Here is a 25,566-nt window from a genome sequence, read left to right as displayed (position 1 = left end):
GGACAGAGATGCTGCTGTTCATTCTGGAGCTTTTTGCTCTCTACCAAGAAAATAGCAAATGGCTTTCTCAATTTGGAGAAGGACTTCTTCTTTTGTCAAAAGCATAGACATGACCCACATGAGTCCACAACTTTATTGAGGACCATCCTGGAGACTGGAGGATGGCCCCTGAGCTCAACCTTGACCCAAATTTTTGGACCAAGCTAACTTTTGTGACACAACAAGGACTCTATAAAGAGCTAATTCATATTTTACTTGATTTTAGCAAAAGCTTTCAGATGAGGAGTTGGTCATACTCTGTTCATTATGCCAGATGGCCCCCCAGTTGGCATGAATTCAACATAGTCCGTAACTCACTTACTCGGTTATCCTTCCGAAGTGAATGAAGGAAGTTAAGCCATTTATAGTCACGGCCCACCAGGTGTATTCTCCTAGCATATTGTGTGGAGAAATTCTAGCCGGGAATAGAATCCTGGGCCTAAATCCAACACTTTCAAATTTTAAGAGGGATTGAATTTGAGTTTATTTTTAAAGAAAGGAAAACCTTGGGACTAAAACTTTAAACGAGTTCTGGGTCAAGTACAAATTTATAAGGAAATGTTGATTACAATTTTCCACCACTCATGGAGTGAACCAACAAGGGAGAAGTGTAACTAACACATTAGCACAGCCAGCATGCTAACGTGCACATCAAAAGAAATGTCCTAAGAAATGTTGCTTCCTAATATTCTAAATATAACTTCATTTCCTTTCTGATTATCTTTCCTTTTCAAATGAAATATTTTTAATATTTTATAGAATTAATTTAATAGTTTAATAATTTCACATAGCACAGAGTTAAATGAAAGTTTTTTATCTTCAGCATCCCATTTTTAAGTCCAGTAAAAAAAAAAAAAGGCCAAAAAAGCTTCCCTTCCTTCTTCCTATCAGTTAAAAAATCTCATAAGCATATATTTGTAAAACCTGGAACTTTAGTGCCTTAAAATGGCTCCCCTTGATGTTAGGTATTGTAGAGAGTTTCTGTATTTGTGTCCTAGGGTTGCTGTAATGTAATTAAGTAACATAAACTCGGGTCTTAAAACAACAGAAATGTATTCTCGCGCAGTTCTGGAGGCCAGAAGTCTGAATCCAGGGTGTCAGCAGGGCCATGCGTGCTCTCCTAGCATCTGGTGGCTGCCGTCAATCCTTGGCGTTCCTTGGCTTGCAGCTATACAACACTAATCTCTGTCTCTGTCATCACACAGTTGCCTTCCCTCCGCGTGTGTCTATGTCTCCACATGGCATTCTCCTCTCTTTGCGTATCTGCCTTCACATCTCCTGCCCTCTGTGCACGTCTGTCTCTGTCCCTCTTCTCCTCTTATAAGGATGCCAGTCATATTATATTGAGTACCCACCCTATTCCAGTATGACCCATCTTAACTTACATCTTAATTATATCTGCAAAGACTTTATTTCCAAATGTAGTCACATATACCAGAATTAAGGGCCAGGAGATCAACATATGTCTTTAGGGGACACAATTGGACCTGCAAGATCACTCAAAGCCAAAAAATTGAAGCTGATAGAGTAAAGGGAGTAGTTAGACTTTTGACTTCAGTTGGAAGAAATCAGCCTTGACCTACTGAGTTCTTAGGATTTATCAGTATCATATCCCTTAAATAAGTAGTCTTTCCTACCTGTAAGCCAATAACCCTAGACAACTCAGGCATGTTTTTCTACCTTATATAATTAAAACAAACAAATCAAGGGACTTTATTCACAACTCTCTGGTTTCCTTTGACACGTGAATTTCAAAATATTTCCACATCACTTGCAAGCACACTAAACATAGGTATGGAGGAACAGTTCCTGAGAAGGAGGGATGGCAGGGCTGTGAAAATGGGGGAGAATAAAATCATGGAGACTTTCTCCCTGATCACAGTCCACCCATTAACTTAGCTTGTAGCAGAAAACCAAGCAATACACTGGTTTGCAGAGGGTTTCCTTTTTGACTATTGTATCTTGATTTAATTAGAAAAGTATTTATAAAAGTGTTTGTTCTTATTCTAATGATACAACTAATTATTTCTTTGTGCCACTTGTTTTTCACAGTATGATATAGGTTCATCACTTATTCATTGACTCAAGAATATGTATAGAGTTCATACTACTTAATAGGCAACATTCTAGGCATTGCAGATGAAGCAAACTTAAAAAAAAGACAAAGTCCCTGCCTTTATAAATTTATGTTTTATTCGAGAAGACAGAGAAACTAACACAATGTAATATAAGGTCAAGTAGTGATATATGTTATTAAAAAATCAAGCAGGATGAGTGGATAGGAAATAATGAGGGTACTACTTCAGAGAGAGTGATCGCATACAGTCTCTCTGAAGAGGGAACATTTGAAGAGGTTTGGATGAAGTGAAACATTGAAATGTGGCTGTTTGAAGGAGGAGCATGTCAGCAGAGAGTACAGCAAGTGCGAAGCCTCTGAAGTCGGAGCATGTTTGCTGTGTCCCCAGACTATAATGGCTGGAACAGAGAGATACAGAGGAAGAAATTGAGGTGGAGAAGAATCTAGGAGCCAATCACATAGGACCCTGTAGGCTGTGGCAATAACTTTAGGTTTCATTCTCAGCAGAGGGAAACCATTGGAGCATTTTAAACAGGGGAGTGATGTGATCTGATTTACAGTTTTTAAGGAATGTTGTGGCTGCTGTATGGAGAGTAGGCTGTCGAGAGGTGAGAGTGGAAGTGCCAAGACAACTTGGGCAACCATTGCGGTCATCTAGGCCAGAGATGGTGGTAGTCTGGCCTAACATGGTAGCAGAAAACAAATGGTGGAGAATGACTGGATTTAGGTATGTTTTAAAAGTACAGCAAACAGAATTTGATGATTGTATTGGTCAGGGTCTAGCATGGAATGAGAACCATTCTAGGTCTTTCTGTAGAAGGAATTTAATACAGGGAATCAATTACCCAGATAATGCAATAGCTGAGGGGACAGTCAGGCAATCCAGAGATTAGCCAAAGCAGGAAGTCACACTCATTCCCTAGGGATGGAGGGACAATAGCGTAAGATGACATTAAAGCCCAGAAACTGGGCTATCCAAAGGGAACTAGAACCAGGAGTGGGAGGAGCTATCTGGCAGGAGATAGAGCAATGGAAGAGAAGCAGCTGCTGCCAGGAACACCACAGGTCACAGAAAAGGGGAGAAATGCCTTGTTGTCTCGCCTCCTCTGCCATGCATGCTTCTGCCATTGCCTTCCATTGGCTGAACCTCCCCAGAAGCCAGAGAAAGAGGAAGTCTGGGAAATGTAATTCTCCATGACGCAGAGCAAAGCAGGGGAAAGGAGAGGACTGCATCTGAGAGCAAACAGGCAATTTACCAGAACACTGGTGGATGTGCACATGAGAGAAAGAGAGGAGTCAAAGATAACTTCAAGTTTTCATATACTAAGACATGGACACACATATCTCATATTAGCCACATGAACTCAGAGATATACTTACCCCATTAACATATATTAACATATAGGTTCTCTGATATGCAAATACATATACACTTAGCATTCACTTGGTATATGTATGTGTGTGTGTATATATATATATACATATATATAAACATACATATATATACATATAAATACATACATATATATATATACACATATATACATATATATACACACAAATAGCCTTCATCTCAAATGCTAAGGACATTCAATGAGCAGAGATTGCCTGAAATATTGTATTAAGAAGGATTCTGAGGCTGGATCCAGGTTCAGGAGGTGGTGGGAGATGTATTACAGAGATTGGTAGGCAGTGCCTCCTGTGGGCATGGGAGGAGGCAGTTGCCACGTGAGTGCCAGGTATTAGCCATGTCTGCACCGAAGCGATGAACTCTGCATAGCAAGCAGTGTGAGCCAAGCCCCTCACCTACAGTGCTTCGTAAATGGATCTGTTTTCTTAGAGATAATGGTAACAGCCTATCATGAATCCCCTGTGGAAAGAACAGCCCTGATTACACTGAAGTTCATGGGAAACAGATAGTCTCATTGCCCCTCCTCCCAGGAATTTGAAGAGAATGTCTCCTCGTGTCAGTTCAGCCCAGTGGCTTATCCATTGCCCTGACTCACACCAGCTCAGTTCCCTTGGGCCTCTCATCTTTCTGCAGATGCATGCAGGCAGTTCATATCTTGGGGCACAATCTTTGAGTTGGTCTACTCTGAGGTTAATCTAGAGGGAATGGCGTGTTCACTCGGATGTAGTGTAGCATTGCCCTCTAATTGCAACCCCATGCCCTTCCAGTTCTTTCCCTCTGTGCCCTGGAGTCAACCCCTGCAAGTGACCAGCCCCTCAGCAGCCAAAGCTAATGCAGACATCTGGGATGTCCTGTACCTCAGGCAAGGCTTCCATTTTGGATGGGAAATTTAGCCAAATGGGCCTTGTGCCGTAAAGTCAAGGAGCTCTTTGGAAAGAGGTTTTTTAAATGAAGTCAAGTGCTTGTCCACTCAAGAGCCAGGCCATGGGTTTTCCTGACTGCACCTCCCCTTGGGGTGACTGTAGCCCTAATGCAAACAGGTGCACCCAGCAGGCTGAGTGCCATGCTCCTCACCTCCCTGTGTGTCTCCCCGGGGCTTCTGCATGTTCTGAGACCAGTTTCAACTCCCTCAATTGAGAGTTGGGGAGATTATCTTTAGTATTCCGTGGATGCCTCTGGTGCATATAAAGTCTCGGTTTAACTAATTCAGATAGCAATTTATGTGATTATTACCTCAAAATAAAAATCTTTTAATTTTTTTTTTATTTTTTATCTCCAGCGGAATAACAAGTTATTTTATTATTCAAATAGGGTTCACTTCCTGCTGTTTTCAATACGATTTTTAATAAATATGTAAATTTTAAAATTAATTTACAGCATACATTGGGAGGCATGATCTTTGAAATGACAAAAACTTGATGGATTATAAAATTATCCCCCTTAAAATCATCAGTCATAGTGAACAGAATGTACCAACCTCTTATAATTTTACAGCTTTTTTTTTCATCTTATCTTCTGTTAGGGACTCACTTAAAATTGATTATAAAACAGTATATTTCTTAGGCCATAATTCATTCACAGATTAATTAGATTTTCAGTTAATATCCCATCATCGTATGGGATGGGAGCCAGTGTGTTTGGTAGTCGTTCAGAGTTGCAGGAGAGAAACCCTGATTGCTCTTCCCGAGTGACTGAGTCTCCCGGCACTCATCAGTAATCACATTCAGACCACATAAAGTGTAACATCCTTCACCACGGTTCTCTTCCCGCTGGCCCTCAGCAAGAGCTCTTTATTGGCCCTGACCAGAAGACCAAAATGCACTTAAATATTTTTGTGAGGAGTGATTCTTTTTTAAAAAAATTGCTTAAAATGACATTTCTCTAGCCATCTCCTGAAGCATCAGGAGAAGGGTGTGTGTATGTTTGTGTGTGTGTCTGTGTGTGGGTGTCCATGCTTAGCAGGTCTCGACTTACACATCTTTTTCCTAGTCATTTTCCAGTGAGGAGCAGCCTTTGGGTTAGTTTCATGATTCTAAGTTGTCCTTTTCCTATCACCTCACAGGCATCCTTCAGGGACAGTTGCCAGTAACTTTAACACTAACTTAAGGAAAAGTATTTTTTCCTGTCATTTAAGAGAACTGTAGATAGACATGACAGAGAAAACATATGCACTGAATCCAGCAAAGAGAAACACCAGCCCACTTACATTTAACTGACTGAAACTCTGGGTTTTCACGGAGTTGAAGAAAAGATAATTATTCTTCCCCCCTTCCACACTTACTGCCGTAGCTGGTGCCAGTCCTGGGATGTGAAAACCTGCTACCTCTTACATTGGTCTGCTTCTGCCCCTTTGTGTTTCTCCTCTGAGCACCTAAGGATGCAGCCCAAGCCACACATCTCCTGAGGTTTCACCTTGTCCTGCATCCAAAGGATGCAGTCACTCCAGGCCTCTCAAAAATCTCTTATATTCTTTAGGGATATCCAGGATTCTTTAAATTCATCCCAGTATTCTCAAACCTTCATTCTAAGGCAATTCCCCGTTTTATTTTGTGCACAATGAGGAATTGTTTTTCCCTTCACATAAAGCTACTTGGATGTTTAAAAAGCCTCATGGATATATTCGGTCTTCCCCATTTGTAATATATAATATGATCCCCATGTATTTCATATGATTTAATCTATAACCTTGCAGTCTTTAGTGCTGCTGATTATTTCAAGGATCTTGGTTTATGGCAATAGAAATGCTCCTTGAAAGTCATATGTTAATCAGATTTTTTTGAAAATCAAAACCTGTTTTCCTGTTTAGTTACCGAGGAAGTTATTATCTCTCTTTTTTAAATAAAAGAAACTTAAATGTCTTCTGGGTAATTAGACCCTTAGCTACCCCTCAGGAAATAAACTAATGTTCCCCACCAGACAGTACAGCATCTTGTCCTTGGAACTCAATCTCTCTCAAAGACGATAAAGGGTGTTAGAGAGAAGAAAGATAAGGAAAAGTTATAGAAAAAGAAAAGATGGCCGGTAAATAAGAAAGTTAATTAGCATCCTCCCTTTATTCCACTAACATTTATGGCCCACCTGTCTGTCAGTCATTTTCTAGGCACAAGGGATGCAAAGATCAATCGGGTCATGGTACCAATGTGGGAGACTGAGCCATGGCAACCAGCATCCATAACACAGGCTCACAGATGCTGTAACGGTCTGCACAGGGAAGAAGGGAGAACAAGACGGGCAGTGGTCAAGGCTCATGGTCAGAAAAATATTCATAGGAGATTTTCCTCCACGCAAGTCTCAAGAGATGAGTGGGTATTGTGCAGCCTGAAAGGTAGGGAGAACATTCTAGAAAGAGGAAGAAACGTGAGCCAGAACACGGAGACACTAACTGCCTTTCTGGGCTTAAAATTCAGCCTGTCGCCATCCCCAGCTGGCTGGCTAAATAATATGCATGATACCTATCTGCATGCTTACTGACTTGTTTTCCAGGTATTGCTGAGCAGTTTCAATTTTATCTGTAAAGCCCTGGATCATTTGTACCCTGATGACTTCTGAGATTGCTTTTTCCCCCTCGCCCCCACATTGCCGCTGCATCCTGCCTAGTGAGCCCACTGATTCCTGAGCTTACCTGGGATTAAAGAACTTTCTTTCTCTCCTCCCCATTCTCCTTCCTTTTCCATAGAGGACCCTGTATCTTTGAAATGTCTTTCCATTTCATCACTGGCTTTTCATTTTGACATGGAACAAATTGCTAAACTGAACCTGCCATATTCCTAGATATCAACCTAAATCCAATGCTTTAAAAATCCTAGGGGGGTGGGGGCCAGCCCCACATCCCAATGGTTGAGTTCACACGCTCCGCTTCAGCGGCCCAGGGTTTCACTGGTTCGGATCCTGGGCACGGACATGGCACCGCTCGTCAGGCCACGTTGAGGTGGTGTCCCACATGCCACAACTAGAAGGACCCATAACTAAAATATCCAACTATGGAGGGATTTGGGGTGAAAAAGCAGAAAGAAAAAAATACTCTAGGGGCCGGCCCCGTGGTGTAGTGGTTAACTTTGGCTGGCTCCACTTCAGTGGCGTGGGTTCACGGGTTCACAGGTTCACGGGTTCAGATCCCAGGAGCAGACCTACACTACTTGTCAGCCATGCTGGGGTGGAAACCCACTTGTAAGGTGGAGGAAGATTGGCACAGATGTTAGCTCAGGACAAATCTTCCTCAGAAAAAAACCCAAAAAAACTCTAGAAGGAAATGGTGTGTTTGGCAGTGACAGGTTTAATAAAACCTGTCATATCTTCATAGTGAAACTGTGTTTTGATTATTCCTTATCCTATGTGTGAATAAGTTCAGAAACTCTTATTGAGGAAAGGCCTCATTTAAAACCAACTTTAGTAACTTGCACTCCCCTCTTCTGGAAAAATATCCTGAAGTGTACAGTTTGCTGATGATGGATTAAAGGGCAATAGACATGGCCTTCCCGCCCATTCGAGCCAAGCAAAGAGTAAAAAACCCATATAAGATTAGGAGTAAAAGCATCTTCCATTTATTTACCTACTTTGTTTACATGGTGACAGACCAAGCAGTGGCCTGTGTGTCAGCTCTGAGTTTACAGATGTCAGAAAGTTCTGTCACCTGCTATTCCTAATGCTGGAAGAGTGGCTTTTGAAGTGATTTTTGTTTGTGTGTGTGTGTGTGTGTGTGTGTGTGTGTTTTCTTTTGGAAGGGAAGAGGCAAGGAATTTAGAAGTATTACGAGGGTATTTAAAGTCGATTTGAAATGCACTTGCCCCAGGGCAGGTAGCATGTCTAACTATCATCATTCTCCCAGTATCTTCAGACAGCACGCTTGGTTATCACTAGATTTTGATAGGCTGTAATACAGAAGAGTCACAAATTCGTTACAAACAGGTTTTGTTTGACCCACACATTTGTTTTAAATAAACATTGGAAGATTTTGTGTATGAATTCCAGATTTCTATTTCTCTTGAAAAGTCAGAAGTCTGGCAGCACTGAGCCCACCTTCTCATGGGCTAAGACTCAGCTGGTGCTTGGGCAGGAAGAGTAGTGACTGAGAGTGGGAACTCGGAGCTGGACTCCTGGATGGGAATCCTGGCTCTGCCTGGTCCCTCACAGCTGTGGGGCCTTGGGTAAGAAACTTAGCTCCATGTGCCCCTCTTTTTTCATGTGTTAAGTGGCATAACTAACGGTACCTGCCTGATAGAGTTCTTCTGTCCAATCTTTAGGGCAATAGCAAGTGCTACATAGATATTTGTTAACTAGCAGTAGCTGCTCCTCTAAATGGGGCGGGTACACCCCAGTTCGCTACAGTCTCACTACCCACTCATGCCATCCACACATTTGTGCTTATGTCAGGACCCGCCCCAGTGCCTGCCTGTGGGCTCCATCAGCCACAAATTTTCTTCCCCACGTCTAGAACCAGGCCATCCATCAGCCGTCTAAGGGGAAGGGGAGGAGTTTCAACAAAGATAAGAAGGAGTCTGAAAGGATGTACGTGGGAAGGATTTTGTGAAACTAAGGTCTGTGTTTTCAGTTGTCCACAGAGACTTAAGTATAAGAGCCATGAAAGGATAACAGCTGCCTCTTGCCCTAAGAAGCTGGATCCTGTGCATCCCCAAAGTACTTGAATCATGGGAAAGTTGCTATTTCAACTGGAACTCTCTACCTAGTTTGTAAGACCTTGCTTCCACGGGGAGAAAAGGAAGAGAATGGCTCCTTTCATCCCCTGAGTATCTGCTGCCTGGTGGGAAGGTGGAGATGTGGGAGGAAGCGGGGAATTCATGATGATTAATTTCAGCTCGTGGACCTAGTAAATCAAAACCATGTTTCCAACCATATTGGAAAGTGGCAATTAACCAGAGCTTCCTTTCCTTTAGTTAACTTGCTCACCAGTCAAGAGGTTTAAAACTTGCTTTGCCTGTCATCAGCAAAACAGTTGTTTCCAGCGTTACTGGGTAAACGGCTTAGGTGAGCCCCCCAAGGTCCCTCCAAGGTCACCGCCCCGGGAGCCCTGTTGAATGGGGCCACTGGTCACACACAAGCACACACGCTGCCCTGTTTCACTTGGAGCATGTTGCTGCTCATCCTGGGGTGATCATATTGACACTTTCACAAACATTTTCGTTATGTGCAATTTTTTCCTGGAGGCTGGAGAAAGAGACCCTCTCATTATTTATCTTGAGCATTTGATAGGCCTCCTTTGAGAAGGTCATTGTCTGCAACAGCAAAATAATCATGGGATTTCTGGACAAGCTGGTGAAAGAAAAATGATTCATTATTTCAAGAATTATTTTGCCTTCAGTCCCCAAAATGGATGAAGGCTTCTAACAAAATGTAAGAGAGAGCAAGGCTTAACTTATTATATGAAAGGTTACACTTTAAAGGGAAAAGAAGTTCAAACATTACATTTTTAGCTCCGCTGTAATAAAATGAGGGTCAAGGCAGTCCATCAGTTACCCCGTGGTCTTCTGGATGTTATTGTACGACTCCCTTTGCAAGGGAGGCCTGCCTGCCCTCCTTCCCTTCTCATCCATTTGGCTAATGAGATTGGAAGAATTTTTTGAGGTTCTATCCAAGCAGCGCCCCTCCCTCTGATCCTTTTTGGAATGTTGGAACCAATAGCATATTCGTTCCTACAGGCTCAACCTGACCCTACATTCTTGCCATGTCACACAAAACTGTGCGTCTTCACAGCACAATATATTTTCCTGATGGGGCAGTGGTGGTGGGGCTGCTTAGCTGCTATGAATAGTATCATGAAATAGACCAAAAGGTAGTTTCTAATACAACTAATGCATCCATGCTTGGTACTAAGACATCTATTATGTTGGGTTATTTTTACACTAAAGTTTGTTTGGCATTAGTGCAAGCCAGATACCCAGAATGACGCAGCTTGACTGATAAAGATACTGAATTTTAAAATGAAAACTGGAGAGGCTGAGCGATCAATATGACCTTGACTACTCACAAGCCAGATAACTTATGGAAATAATGTAAAGACCCTGTGAACTCTTTTGCCTGACAGAAAGGTTTTAAATAATATTTTAAGAAAATCAAAAGCAAGCATCCCCTGGACCTTCTTTATAGATTAGATCTGAAATGAAAGACCCCGAGTTACACAATTAACTATTGATTTTGTTGATCCATATTTAATTCTCATAGCAATCGAGTTGTGTTTACACAGTCGTGTGGGGCAGACATACTTCACTCAGAGCAAGACGCCTTTTGCTTTTACATTAATTTAAAAATTAAATTGTTCTGTGCATGTGAGACAAAAATAAAGTTTATTTCTATTGTAGTGGATGGCTGACTTAAACCTCAGAAAGTGGCATTAAGCCAACCTCGGTGCCTCATGGAGAGAATAGCTTTTATAATGCGAGAATCGGTTTGCCAACTGAATGTATTGCATGTGGCAGAGAGAATTAAAAGCATCTGCGTGCTGCCTGGTACTAGAATTTTGTACTAAAGCAGCTATAATTTAATCTCCCTACAGTTTAATTTCTTGATTTGATACACTCAGTGACATTTGTGAATTTATCACCTGAACAGTGCATCTTGTTGCTGCCCCTAAGAACATCATCATTGTCCTGTTTATACTCTCACTCACATCACCAGGTTTCCCTCTGTCTTAAGAAGATAAGAATATGAATTTGAGCAAATTGCTCGGGGTTGGCTCAGACCAGGCAAGGCAGCACTTGCTGGCTGAAGGAAGCATTTCAGAAAAGGGTAGAGCCTATATCTATACAATCTATCATGGGTCTGCTCTTTTCAATAACATTTCGCTCCCTGAGAAGCTTCTTGTCTTGGTTATTGATCCTGGATTTCCAGGAAGCGATGGCAGCTTCTCCCTCTCTCAAGCCTGGCCTAGCCCACCTGGAGGTGCAGAAGAAAGTCCCAGATGACTCAGAGCAGAGCTGTCCGAACAGGATGGCCATAGGATATGAATGCACATGTCCCTGCTCTTGACAGAAAGAGGAAATGGCTTTGCAGAAGTAAACAGTAGACATCTGTTAATCTAAGAGTCGCCCTTGTTCTTGATGCTAACCTGGAATCAGAGAGACCATGCTGCTGCTAGCATGTCTAGGGGTTGAGCTATGCTACTGCAAGTTAGGCGAAAGACTGAAATGGTCTTATTTTATGTGTCTCTTCATCATGGAAAAGCAGACATTATAAAAAAGTCAGTCAAGTCCATGAGCTCCAGAGGAAATGATGTAGTGAAGATAGATCTAATAGTGACTACATTTATCGATACGCAATGAATATCAACTCCAGAAGATAGAAGACATAGTGTCAGAACTGAGAAGGAAAGTAGAATAAAATCTAGTCCATGGTCTCAAGAAGTGTGTAATCTAATTGAGAAGTGGGACATTGATCCGAAAAGTGCCTATAAGATAGATTGGATATAAGTTCAGGGTCAAATGGATAATTTGGCCATTTAGGCCAGGAATTCATAGAGAGAGAGATCCTTGTGGATAAACCATTATAGATATAGAAGCAGTAGCTCTTAATTTCTAAAGAAAGGATCAAGTTATAAAACTTGTTTACTGTTGACAACAATATGGAATTAGAGAAAAGAGAAGAAATTCCAATTTAAGCATGTTGAATTTAAGAGATAAGTAGGCCCCAAAAGGTTAAGAAAGGTGAATGTAAACAGTAATTAGTTAACCTATGAAAAACATTTGCCATAATGATGTTACAGACTAAAGATGGAGAAGATCAAAAGAAGCTATGCACGTTTAGAGAGTTATTTTGAAAATAGGATTGGCATATCAACAACTTTGAGTTTGACAGGATATTTGTGTTCAAGATGTTGTTGTCAGGCCAAGCATCAGGCTGGATAGACTATTCTAATTCAGTTCTCAGGGATTCATCTCCTAATATATCTGAAGCTTTGATCTATATTGACATATTAAAGAATCCTTAATATGCACATTGCATGTGAGGAGAAGCTTTGTCTCATATACCACTGTATCTCCAGTGTCTAGAATACTATCTAGTACATAATAGGTGCTCAATAAATATCTGTTGAATAAATAAGTGATGTGGCAGAAGCAGAATAATCTCTATTTAAATATTCATTAAAATCCGGCTACAGAGTTGAAGTAATGATTGTTGCTGTCATATTGTGGCAGAGCAAGGAATGGAATCCAGAATGAAAGTGATTCCCACTGACATTCTCCCAACTAGCCCATCCTTCCATTCTAGGACCCCGGGTGCTTACTGGGTAAGGAGGAATAAGAGTATCTTACTATTGCCACTGTAAACTAGAATGCAGTGCAGAATGTAAAGCTTAGTGTCTCTAAATCTTTGGAACAATTCCCACCAAGGGATCTTCTCTTTAGAACAGGGATCAATAAATTGGTGCCAATTCTGAGTTGCCCTGGCTTTTGGATTCAATATGTCAAATATCCTTGGAAAATGACTTTATCCGAAGCAAAGGCTGACCAGTCCTACCGCTGAAACATGAATTGCATTAGGAGATGAATAGCCTAAACATGAGTAGAGTGAACATTCTTCACATCCACAAATGTCAGTGTGTTCTTGGATGAACCTTAGCTTGCAGTCCCATTTGATTCCATGGCTATTGTAAAGTGCCTAATAGATTGGGTGCCATGGTGCACTGTGGATCCTAAGTGGTCTACCAAATTCTGTTAGAAGTAATTGCAGGTTGCCTAATTATTTATAGGTTATTGAGTAACACAGAATGTTTCTCCCTGGCTTTGGCACTGACAGCACACTTCACAATAAAAACTGAGCGTGTTCGTGTACACTTTTATGATGTCCACCATTATGATGATATTGGAGCTGTTCCTCTGGAAGGAGAACCTTCATGAAAAAAAATAGTGTAATCTTTTTTACAGTCATCTGATCCCCCTAAAAAGTGCATTTTTTTCTTGTAAAGTCAGTAAAAAATCTATCACTCCGAAGTGAAAACATAGTTATATCATGCTAGAATACACAGATGGTTCCTTCGTGCTATGTTTTCCTCTGACAAATTTCATGGGCTCTTTATGCTACAAACACAGTGACATCTAAGCCAGACATGGCCCAGCTTGCTGGACAGATAGGTATCATGTTTAAGGCATGAATGATGGAAAGGAAAAAAGTCTTGTCAATCTTTTAAGTCAAGCAAGTAGCATATATATGTGTCTATTTTTATCCATAATGGCACCTATAAATTAAAGGCAGAAAAGCTTGATGCCCTCGCTCACATCAGCTGGAATCATTAACCTGACACTAAAATGAACCGATTTAGAATCTCCCAGCCCAGAACCTGCTCAATTCTCATTCCTGAATAAAAATTTTAGTTAATATTATTGTGCTGGAGTAAAAGAAAGGAATCTAACAACACAGATGAGCTCGTACCATTTAGTCATGCTAATTATACAAGCTAATATCAATGAGCTGGCTTGTTTTCCCAATTCTAAGTTGCTATAAAACGTTAGATTTCACTTTTGGAGAAACTGACCAATATTGATTAAATCTGATGCATTACTTAATGTGATCTACGTACATTTTAAATTAGATGTGTGGATCCATCCTCCACCTGAAAACGAAAATCCAAAAATGCAAGTTTTCAGATGGGCATTTCAAGTGATGGCACTAACATTAGACTTTGCAGAAATCCCAAACATGTCCTTTGCACGTTCATATAACAATTTTACCCAAACTTATAATTACATGCCTTTCCTCTTCCCAAATGCCTTTCTCTGCCATAAACAAAGTTTGTGATTTTCTTTGTGTTTCTTTTTTCTCTTCCTACAGAGGGACTTGACCCCACATCTTCCCCCATTTTCCATATATAGGAACATTTCCTGTATCTTTGATAAAATGACTTCTGTTTCCTTCTATCCTTTTGATCTAGTCTTTAAATGTCCTTTGTGGCCCTTCGTTATCTGCAAGCAGAATCCCTTTCCTTTCTACGAGGTGCATTATTTTCTAGCAACCCTAAACTTCCTACTAGCCTTCTCTCTGCTTGATTTTTTCTGTTTTTTTCCAAAAAGTAAGCTCATTTTTTTCCCCTGTGGGTTCAGGAGTTCCAGAAGAGGTCATTGAAAGTCAGTGATGAAAGTAAAGGACAGCAATATAGTTAATAATATAGTCATAAACGCACATCTCAGCTGAAAATTACTCCTTCTCCTAATAAAACCAGTTTGCCCTGGAGGTACTTAAGAATCTTCAGGACCCCAGTAAGGAAACAGAGTGCCCCCAAGTGCCGAATCGCATCTCCCGGTGTGTGGTTGGATGGAGAGAGTGGTTCTCTATTACCAATACGTCACATTAATTTTTCAGAAGGGCAAGTGAAGAGTAATGTGACCAGTTGAGGTGATACAGGGAACTGAGCACCAGGAGGAAGTAATTATCCAAGTCGGAATTTGACCGGGTTAACAGGGTTAACACCACAACTCTCCAGAAAAGTCCGGAGGGTCTCTAGTGCTCACCAAAGGCCAAGCCATCTATTTTCTATGTCTCAGTCAGAAAGGAGTTCTGCCAGGAATACAGGAAGAGGTGGCATTAATGAAGAGATTAACTGGTGCCTCTGAGAAAAGAGAAATGACTTCATCTGTGTCTTTTCCCTTGAGGTTGGCCTGCCCCCCAGCAAATATCGCTTAATGTAGACTTTGCAATGTGTACAAATCTTCAACTAAGAGACCCTGGATTAAAATACGCCCTCCCCATCCCTACCACAAGAGCATAACACATAAGTCTGCCCTGAATCTATCTTTCCAGTGCCCAAGACTTGCTGATCAGAAAAGGGATGGGAGAAATCACACCTTCGACTTTAACCCAAAGCCCAGGATTAGCCAGGCTGTTTCCTCTATCTGATTGATCTGCTTCCAGATGGAAGCATTCCTGTCTTTCACATCTGTTAAATCACTGCACTCCTGTTTCTTCACCCATGGAGAGGTTTCCCTGCCCAACTTAACTCAGTGTGGTCTCTGAATTTTCCCTCATCTTCTTTTTTTTTTCTTAATTACAACTAAGTGGCAAAGCATTCATAAATTTGGGGTTTTTTCAATTTTTGCTTCCTGCCTCTTCTTGGCCCTAATGCATATATGACTGTCTAGTTAAAATCTGCATCATTGCACGTAGTGAGGAATGTTAGGCGGTGATAGGGGACATGGTGATGACACTTCTTCCTAATTTAGGATGTTTCTTTCCAGGTGGAGGGGACTCCCTGGGATAACACTGCCAGCACCTCTGGGCGCCCCTCATTCACTTCTCCTTAGGAGAGAGAGAGGACTGGCTGTTTAATTAGCAAATTAGGAGGGGCGGAGGGAATGCTTAGGCCCACCTCCTGCTCTTTCCACCTTCTCCCTGGAGTCAAGCTGGCTGTGAGAAGCACACTCAGTTCTGTTCCTTCATACTGTAGGTTTTATGGGAAGACGCGTGCTGCCCAGGCCAGGGCTTCCAGTTACTAAGCCTGTCTATTTCTAGGACCAGCGTTAGGAAACCCACTTCTTTGCACATAGAAACCTCAGTCTCCAGTATAAGCTTTCTCAGTAAGAAAGCTGATATTTTAGCCTCCCATTAGCCTTTTTCTTTTATCTTATTCCTCAATTCATTCAGAACTATGGTGGGGAAGAGTTATTTATTGTGCCACCTCAAATTCCAATAATAGATGCCAGAAGACACTCAATTAAGAATATTTTAGACTCACAGAGCTTTATAGAGCAGGAAGATTCTAAAAAACTTTAAAGAAACTAAGGTTCAGAGGGGTTACATGGCTAGTTAGCGCATTACCAGGAACTGATCCCTGGTTTCCAGATACCTAATCTAGTGCATAGTGATGAAGATCCCAAGTTCTGTGGTCAAGCTACTAACTTATTAGCCAAGGTATATGTGCGTAATATCTAAACCACTCTACTCTGTCTTTTCCAATTTGTATAATGGGGATGAATATGGTGCCATCTCATAGGGTGGCTGTAAGGATTAAATGAGATAATTCATGCAATGCATTCAACCCAGAACCAGACACATAGTAAAAACACTTTGTTAATGTAGCTATTATTTGCCTACTACATTTCTTCTTGAACTGCTTGGCAGTGAATCTCTATAGCAATAGAGAAAGAAGAAACTATGTTGACAAAGTTACTAATTACATTAATTTGTGCTGAGAGCTTCAGTCCTCTTTGTAAGTATTATGCCCAGCTGAGGAATGATACTGCGTTTGAATTTCACAAATAGATTTGAATCTCTTTCTGACATTTTACAGTAGACATACTAACCAATATTTTCAAGATATAATCAAAGGATGGAAACTTCTTTGAAACAATAAAAGAGTAGCCTTCATCGTAGAACACTAATCCATTGCACTAGTTCATGAATTTGCTACTTGTTTCTCCTCTACTTGGGCAGGAGTTTCTGGCTGGACATGTTTAACAAGTGTCTCTTTGAAGTTGACCTCATCATGCATATTTTTTTTCTAGTTTATCACTCAAATTTTTCTGTATCACCTTATATGTTCTCCTTATCTTCTCCTTGTGGCAAGGGCCCATATCACCTTCTATTTTATCCTCCGTAGTGTTCAGGATACGCATTAGCCTAGGCAGAATCTCTACTCCGTGGTTACTGTTGACTGTGGAAAAAAATAGTATGCTTTTCTGTGTTGAAAATCAGAAAGCCAAGTTTCTAGGTCTAATTTCACCTGAATTTGAATTTTTGTGAGCCACAGACTCCATAAATACCCCATGGAAAGCACAGCTGACAACCTCCCTCACCTTCCAGACTGATGTAAGAGCACAGTGAGATCATAGACGAGAAAGCTCTTTGGAAATAAAAGTTTTTTTATTATTTATAACCCAGGTACCAGGCTGATAATTTCCTGCGTCTGGTTGAGGTTCTTACAACCCGTTGGGATAGGCATATGTCTGTGTCTCTGTCTTTACAATGGTTCTGTCCCTAACAAAATCTGATAGGGCAAGAGAAATACTCTGTGGGCAACTGCTGGACTTGAAGTTGCCTACAGAATGGTCTACAGGTACAATAGGGGCATATTAAATGGAAATTTCTTGGAATGCCCTCCTCTTACTTACTGTATATCTCAATCCTATTCACCTTCAAAATCATTCCAAGAGCCCCCTCTTCTATGAAACTTGCTCTGAGAATCAAGACCACACGGTTATTCACGCAAAGCCAGTCACATAGTAGATTGGTTTGGTTGATTGATTAACTGTTTGACGACAAGGAATTGAATTAGTTAGGGTATAATTCTCCAGGGATTTCTGGAGAATATGTCACTATCTACTTCTTGCTTGAATTATCACTAGTAATGCCACAGTTACACTAAAGACAGGAAACTATTTGGAGAACATACAAAGCCATTTATTTTAAACTTGAAAATATATTCTGGCCTGCCCTGTTTAGCCCTACTTTTATTCCCAAGTGCAACAAAAAGCTCCACCAAAAAGTGAACTGTACAGCTGTTGCCACCTATAGGTGACAAATGTAGTATATTAATTTTATCATAATTCTGATGAAGCACAATATATGAAGGAAATGAGGATGTTTTATGGAGCCCACACCATCCTTGTCAAACACTCATCATTATTGGGTTTGTTATCATCAATATTGTTGTTCTGTAATTCTTATTTCAGATGTTCCCCATAAAGATAATATCAGCTGATATTTGTAAAGTTCTCTTTCAGGATAGAGGTTAAGAGTTTGAGCTCTGGAGGCAGATTGCCTGGGTCCAAACCTAGACTTCACCATGTACTGCTTCCTGACCTAAAACAAGTTCCTTAACTTCCTCAAGCCTCAATTGCCTGAAAATGGACATACTGACAACACCCACACCATAGAATTGATGTGAGCGTGAAAACAGATAATCCATTCAACGTGCTTAGCAGGGTGTCTGCACAGAACAGGCATTCAATTAAATGCCAACTGTTATTACCATGATTAGTTTGCAAAGCACCTTCACATACAGTTGCTGAAAACTCACGTGCACTATTTTGTTACCACTCGACAGATACATCATTAGCGATTACTGTTTGACCTCAATCCCTTCTAATATTTTTAATTTAAATGTTATGTAACTTCAAAATTTTAAAAATACCTGAGATCTGGCAAGACAATGTTGTGGCTGGTTCAGAATGCTTCTAATTGGGAAGTAAGCTGCTTTGGTGCCTTTATTCTTAGCTGGCAGGACCCCTGAAGAAACCCAAGCCAACAGTCGAGACTCTGCTGATGCTAGAGAAAGTTGAATCTATCATCAAGTCTCCACTGAGAATCTTCTGATGATTTAGCACTGGGCTAAGCCTTTAGGGAGAAAGCCGGTGGGGGAAGGGGGAGAAGGGAGTCTGGTAGGATGAAAAAGAAGACTAAAACATGAGCTCTAGCTCACAAGTTCAAACAATGCAAAGACTGTGGCTTGACATGCATGGGGGGGCTTTTGTTATTATTGTTTTATTTTTTCTTAAGATAAGCAAATAATTAAAAATCAGAGGATTTTAAATATAACCAAATATTCTTCTAGATTTATGGCCTCACCTTTAAAATGGAAAGATCTGGACCCAAATTTCTGCACAGCAGCAATAAGCTAGATCTAAGTAGCTGTTCCCGTCTTTAGACTAGGCACATGGTCTTGAGCTAACCGCAGTCCTCACCCCTCCCTATTGCTCCCCAGTACTGAGGCTGAATGCCTACTGGCTCGCATTGTCACTCTTGCACTGATGTTGTTCGTATAGTCAAGAACTATTTCTGTACCCACCTCTCATCAAAACTTTGAAAGTAAAAGGAAGACTGAGAAAGCCCATTGATTTTTCTTAAAATGGGCCATTCCTTCATTTCTATCACCTCTCTGGCCAATGTAGGCCTTTGTTATAATTAATTGAAGAAACAAAGCTACAAGCATGAAACGTTTAGAAAACATGATGCACTATTTGTGTCCCATAGACGATGGGTGTTTTAATGGTAAATAACTCTTTCCTCATCTCTACCTTAATACACGGAATTATACTTATCACCTGTCTGTCTTCCCGCCAAGACTACAAGTGCTTCTAGACTAGTGGTTCGCAAGTTTTAGCATGTATCAGAATCACCTGGTGAGCTCGTTAAAAACATTTGTTGGGCTTCAGTGTTTCTAATGTAAGTCTGGGTGGGGCTCAAGAATTGGCATTTCTAACAACCTCTCAGGTGATGCTGATGCTGCCAGTCTGGAGAACACTGAGAACCACTGTTCTACCATAAGAATGCTGTCTTACTATTATTTATTTATAGTACCATTTATTAAGCACCTACTACTATGTATCAGGGTCTTAAGATGTTTTATTTCTAACACTCACATTAATTCTGAAATAAAGGTGTGTCTTGTCCCCATTTTACACCTGAGGAAGATTGCTTACGGGACTCACACAGCCAGTGAAAGAGCAAAGCTGACATTCAAGCTCAGCTCTGTCACCTCCAGGGCCTCAACTGCCCCCTACAGGACACGGTTTTATACAGCCATGTATCCTCAGCACCAAAACCTCCCCTGTGCATCATGGTAGCTTCTTGAAAAGTATTTATTGAATGAATGTGAGTTCCACATTGACCAGAAATAGGCAAGGAAAATGCTTGTGGTTCTTGAATGAAGAAAAAGAGAAGATATTCAAGTGAAGAGAAAATTGCATTGAATTCTCTTTATTTACCTACATTTGGTATATCAAAGCATTTTCCACTCTCTCCATGTATTTTTAGTATTCTACTATATAATTCTGCCTAAAAATTGACATGGTATGAAAAGGGGCTCTTGCATGGAGTTATTCCCAATTATGGAGCCACTTTTCTGTAATCACCTAGGAATCTGTTCCTCAGCCTGCCTCTGGTTTCAAAGTAGCCATTTGAGATTGAAAATTAGCTCCATGAGTAATGCTCCTGCATTCATAGTATAATGAAATAAGCATCACTTCAAGGATGATTTTCGACTATTCTCAAAGAATTACACCATTTTCCAAAGCAGAAGAGAAACTCTCTGAGCCGGCTCTGAGGACACTGAAGCTGTCCACTTCTCTTTTTCTTTTCTCTTTCTATGAAATATTTAGCATGTGAGACTCTATAGGCTTTGGCTATGTCTGTTTTTCCCCAGGTCAAAACACAGTTTCCTCTGTGCACCTTTGTACATCCACTGCAACATGTAGGGGTGGATTGGGGAACAGAACTGCAAAGATTACAGCCTTGGAAGTAGCACTAGAGGGGGTTTGGCAAGTTAAGTAGAATATTTGGGTGACAAAATGAAAAAAAATGTCCTTTATTACATAAGAGCATGGTTTAGTAGAAACAACAACTTGGAAGGTAGCCAGACAGGAATTCAAATCCTGTTCTCTGTCACTTGCTGAGCAACCTTGAGCAAGTAACGCTGTCACTCTGAGCCTTGTTTTCCTCTTCTCTAAAATGGGGATGTGTAACTTGCAAGTTTGTGAAAAAGCTTCTGGATAAAATATGTACAGTGCCTTTTACATGGTGGATGCTTAATAAATGGGAGCTATTATTACCAGCTCTAAGCTCCTGTCCCTCCTTCTATCTTGTGTTTAGTTGACATTTTTGCTGGAAAGAGGAAAAGAAGTTGAAAATGTGTTAGCGGCTTTAACACCTCCACACTTGTTGCTTTTGCATCTGTGCCTCCGTCTTTCCTCTCACCTCATACCTTAGGAGCCTCTTGAGCAACTGAATATATCCATGTTTACAGGCTTTACCTACAATAATTATTGAATATGACTGTAGTGTTTTATAAAGTCCTAGAGCCTACCAATAGCATCCTATAAATATCCCTATTTAAACTGGTACTAAAACCTCCTGGAGGGGAGAAGTTACTAAGGTGCAGACTTGTTACTCTGATTTTTAAGCCCTTGGCCTTTTAGAATCTATACCCACAGACCTGGAAATCTCTTTCAAATATCTTAAGACTCGTAAAGGGACATGACAATGCTTCTGAGAAGTTTAACAGGTGCTTGAATTTAACGAAATTTAAGGGATTGCATGCCCTTTGTTTGTGTTTTTGTGCATATTACCATAACTTCTGAAATTCAATCCCTATTCATATTTAGAAACAGGATGACTAATAAAACTTAGTAAGAAAAGAGAAGAATTTGAAACTTTGATTAAGAAAAATAAGGCACTTTACCTGAACAAATTTCAAATGGATCCGTTTAAAATGAAATTAAGTGGCACTTAACTGGTTTGCAAATTGGGACCTATTTATCTCAGTAACATGATTAAAGTCTTGATTTATCCCTAAAATTGGCTTTATTATTACATTTAATTATACCAGAAGATTGTTAAAGACTTGTAGGTTCCCTCTATGCCTTTAAACTGCACTTTACACAGACAATAATTGAATATTGGATAGAATAACTTGATTGTCCAAAGAAATATGTTTCTAATATTTTCCTCTTTTTATTGCAGAAATTGAAACAAGTTGAAGAAACAAAAGAAGATCCTGAGAATAGATTATCTAAGATTTCCCTGGAGTCATTCAATAAATATAACAGCAATACTGTGATTTTATTAGAAAAAGAGAGGAACTCTCTGGACAAGGTTGAAGGACAAAAGGAAGAAAAAGAAAAAAATGAAGAGGCATCTTTGAGTAGCTCAGACAGGCCTGGGGTAGACAATTTGGAATCTTTGAGTGATTCTTTATACGACAGCTTCTCTTCCTGTGCAAGTCAGGGTTCAAATGATGTATAAAGGACTTTTTTTCCCTTAGTGAGTTGGAAATGGAGCACTTAAGAAACAGGAGTGGGGAAGGGGGCAGGCGGAGATGACAACAAGAAATTATTGCAACACCAGAGCCTACACTGTCAGATTCACAGCAGGCCACCCACTGGAGCTTCCTTCTCTGCCAAGGCAATAAAGAGAGACTCCATTTGTTGTGTTTCATGAGGATGAAAAGGAAACACACCCACGATACAGAAGTCTTAATTTTGCACTTTTTTTTGAATATTTGTACAGAAGTTGTAAACTTTTTGGAAAAGAAATTATATTTGTAGCAAAAGAAAAAGAGACAGCAATAAATTGAATCAGTGCCATGCTCTTGAAATGATGTACTAAGTCTTAGAAGTTGATGGTAATTACATTTTTTTTTAAATTTCAACTACAGTTTTTGTTCAGCTCATTGTCCTCATACACAAATTATTTGTGGGCACATTCTGTAAAGCTAAAACAGGGCCTGCCAAAAAACCAAAGGGCTCCTTGTAATCTCAATTTAATATAAACTTAAATTCTAGTGCATTTTCAAAATTGTTGCCAGAGAGATTTGGTTACTAGTAACACATGTAATTCTGCTTCTAATGAAAAATGTAAAGCGTACCGATGTGTGACACTGATCCAAAGGGATGGATATCAGAAGTGACCTAATTCTCTTTTCAATAGCAGGTTTTCTCTCTGAACATTTCCTTACATCCTCTTCTGCTTAGTGCTTCTCATGATTCTCAACATTATTTGTTGATTTTTATCTTCCTGCTCTTTTTATTAAAATCTGGGCAATTTAGAAATGAAAGCAAATTCCTATTTGCAAAGTTCACTTTTTAAAAAATAAAATGGTTGGTGCTATGGAAAATTCTTACTTTTTAATATCTTTTTTTTTCTACAAAGTCTGTTTATATGTAAGGATAAATTCTATTTTAAAGGTTATGTGTATTTTTACTAGACGTGAACTATTTATAATTGCTTTTGTACAGGAGCTTGTAAACTAGGCATAATAGAAATTTTTTTTAGGATCTATATCGTTACTTTAGTACACCCTTGTTTCTTTAAAGAGTATTGTATGATCAGTGTTATTTGGTTAATTTGTGCAATTTGTTATATTTGAATTTTGTTATCCTAAATGAAAATTATGTAAGGTGTCATTGTCCTTCAGACTTTTAAAAATTCTTTTGTTTCATCTCTGAATAAAAGTCATATCACAATCGCAGCCTCTGAAAGTGTAAGAGAACTTGTTCAAGGACCCTTTGCCCCAGTTAGGTAGTTGAATCTCACACATGCTCCAATGATGAATTTCCCTAAGGAATAAATAAACTGGCCATTTTGCTCCAGAGATAGTAATTCAGCCAATTGTAAGATCAGAGTCTGCAGACAAGTGAGTAATGGTCAAAGCATTACAGTTTCCCGGAGGGGTTAACCAACTAGAAATGAAAGGAAGAGGGGGGCAGAGGGAGAGAAGGAGCCAGAGGCAGACATGGAACGATCTGTGCAGAGGAATGACAAGAAAGTCATTTAAGCTCATTTCCAGACCTGCTCTGCTGGCAGGATGGGAAAATAAATGATCAGCGTCCCGGGCCAGAGAGAGCTTCCTCCAAGAGGTTGCCTGGGGAGGAGAGGGGCAAAGCTGAGGAAGCTATTTCCACAGAAATGGATGATCCCTAGGGATTTGGGGGGCAGGGGTGGGAACTTGCGGGATTGGGGGCGGGAGCACCAAGGCGCTCCGGGCAGGCAAGCGGGCTCCGGTACCACCTGCTGCAAGGCAGCGAAGAAGGCGAACAGAGCAAGCGAAGCACCATGGCGTCCCCAGGAGTACAGAAGGTGGGTCTCCTGGCCGAGAGAGAAGGAATGGGGCTTGGGGGGCGGGGGGACGGGGGGACAGCCAGCGCCCGGAGACCAGGGCTGGGAAGGCGCGGTACAGGAGAGGACGTGGGAGTCTGCACTGATAACCCGTAGCTTTGAGGAGAGCAGGATGAAGCTGCTCGGCCTTTCGGAGGAAGGGGATAGAGGAGCGCAACTCCGTTCTTCACCCCAATTTGATTTCTAGTGGGAGCTCGTGACGGTTGTCCCCGGGCGGCCCTCTCCTGGGCTAGGCTGCCAGGGCGGTGTCACCGCAGCCTCCAGCGGCGCGTGCAGGCAGACGAAAGGAGGGCTGCCCGGAGAGAGCGTGCCAGTCAGGGCAGGGTCCCCGCCACACCCCGCCCACCCTGCCGCAGCTGAAACCAAGCCTGCTAGCTACCGAGGGGCGCCTAGGAGGCAGCGAAGGCGCAGCTGCACGGGACACCTAGGGAGCCTGCAGGTGTGCAACTTTGCCAGACGCACGGGAGCGCGCCTCCCTCCCGCCAGCCGCCTCTGGCGCTGGGCTCGCGCGGTCAGCCGCACGGCAGCCACAGCTGGGTGGGCTGGACCCTGCCGCGAGGGAACCGGCCAGCCCCGGGGGCGCAGAGGACGTGGCGAGTGCGCCCCTGCGCGAAGAGGGCCAGGCTGGCATGCAGTCTTCCGACCCCACCTCGCAAGTCCGGTAGTCAGCACCCGTCAGGTCCCCGCGGCACCTGCTGCGCCCTGCACACACCTCCTCAATCGCCAGCCTCCCGATCAGGGAAAACTACACTTTCTTTCTCTCCCTGGCGTCCCTGTCCCGGGGACGTGCGGAGGCGGCAGAGGAGGGCGATAGGAAGGGGGTGGGGAAGTGGAAAGACAGTCCCAGCCTTCCCCGCCCGCCACCCCCTCCCCAACTCGGCAGCCGTCACGTGGTGCCTGGAGTGGGAGGTGGGGAGAAGAGGCGAGACTTTTTTGGGTGCTCTGAATCGCGGGTAGTTCGTTCAGTCTCAGCTGCCAACTCCGGAGCCGCCGCGCTCTGCCCCGGAGCGCGCGAGAGAGGAGCGGCGACCCGCAGCCGGGAGCCCGGCGCGGGCGATGCAGGCGCCGCCGGCGGCACCTGCGGCTCCTCTTGGCGGCGGCGGTCACCTCGGCCGCAGCAGCGCGGGCCCCAGCATCCTCGGCAGCCACAGCCGCTGCGGCCCCGGAAGCCTCCGCCGCGGTCGCCGCCTCTGATGCGCCTGCCCGCTCCCGGCTCCGGGAGGATGTGGGTCCTCGGCATCGCAGCAACTTTTTGCGGATTGTTCTTGCTTCCAGGTAAGAAGACGAAGAGGCCAGCAGCCCAGCCAGGCGCGCACACCCCTTCATCCCCAGGGCGCCCACCTCGGGACCCATGCTGCGCAGGGGTTGCCCAGTGGGAGTTTGGTGGCGGCGAGTGGTGCCCGGAGGCGCTAGATGGGAAAGTCTCCAAGTCCTGCGCTGCAGGAGGAGAGGCAGGAGCGGGAGGATTTGCGGGACTCGAGCTGCA

General features: G+C 42.1%; 2 protein-coding genes across 22 annotated transcripts in view; both read left to right on the top strand.

Moving 5' to 3' along the window:
* Window positions 1-23,436, top strand: part of NCKAP5 (NCK associated protein 5) — a 917,518-nt gene extending 894,082 nt beyond the window's left edge. For all 20 annotated transcript variants that reach the window (XM_070581217.1, XM_070581213.1, XM_070581211.1 and 17 more), the window contains one exon: window positions 21,927-23,436. In XM_070581217.1, coding sequence (XP_070437318.1) covers window positions 21,927-22,208 — 282 coding nt within the window. In that variant the 3' untranslated portion in view covers window positions 22,209-23,436. The remainder of the gene's footprint in view (window positions 1-21,926) is intronic.
* Window positions 23,437-24,291: 855 nt separating this feature from the next.
* The window catches only part of LYPD1 (LY6/PLAUR domain containing 1), a 39,137-nt gene continuing 37,862 nt past the window's right edge, over window positions 24,292-25,566 (top strand). The window contains exons 1-2 of one of the 2 annotated variants that reach the window (XM_070581209.1): window positions 25,012-25,206; window positions 25,326-25,355. In XM_070581209.1, the coding sequence (XP_070437310.1) occupies window positions 25,137-25,206; window positions 25,326-25,355 (100 nt within the window). In that variant the 5' untranslated portion in view covers window positions 25,012-25,136. Of the gene's footprint in view, window positions 25,356-25,566 lie in introns of both variants that reach the window. The other variant, XM_008539200.2, reaches the window with a different exon arrangement.

This window comes from Equus przewalskii, chromosome 17 (assembly GCF_037783145.1).
Source record: "Equus przewalskii isolate Varuska chromosome 17, EquPr2, whole genome shotgun sequence".
NCBI lineage: Eukaryota > Metazoa > Chordata > Mammalia > Perissodactyla > Equidae > Equus > Equus przewalskii.
This window is presented reverse-complemented; position numbering and strand designations above follow the sequence as displayed.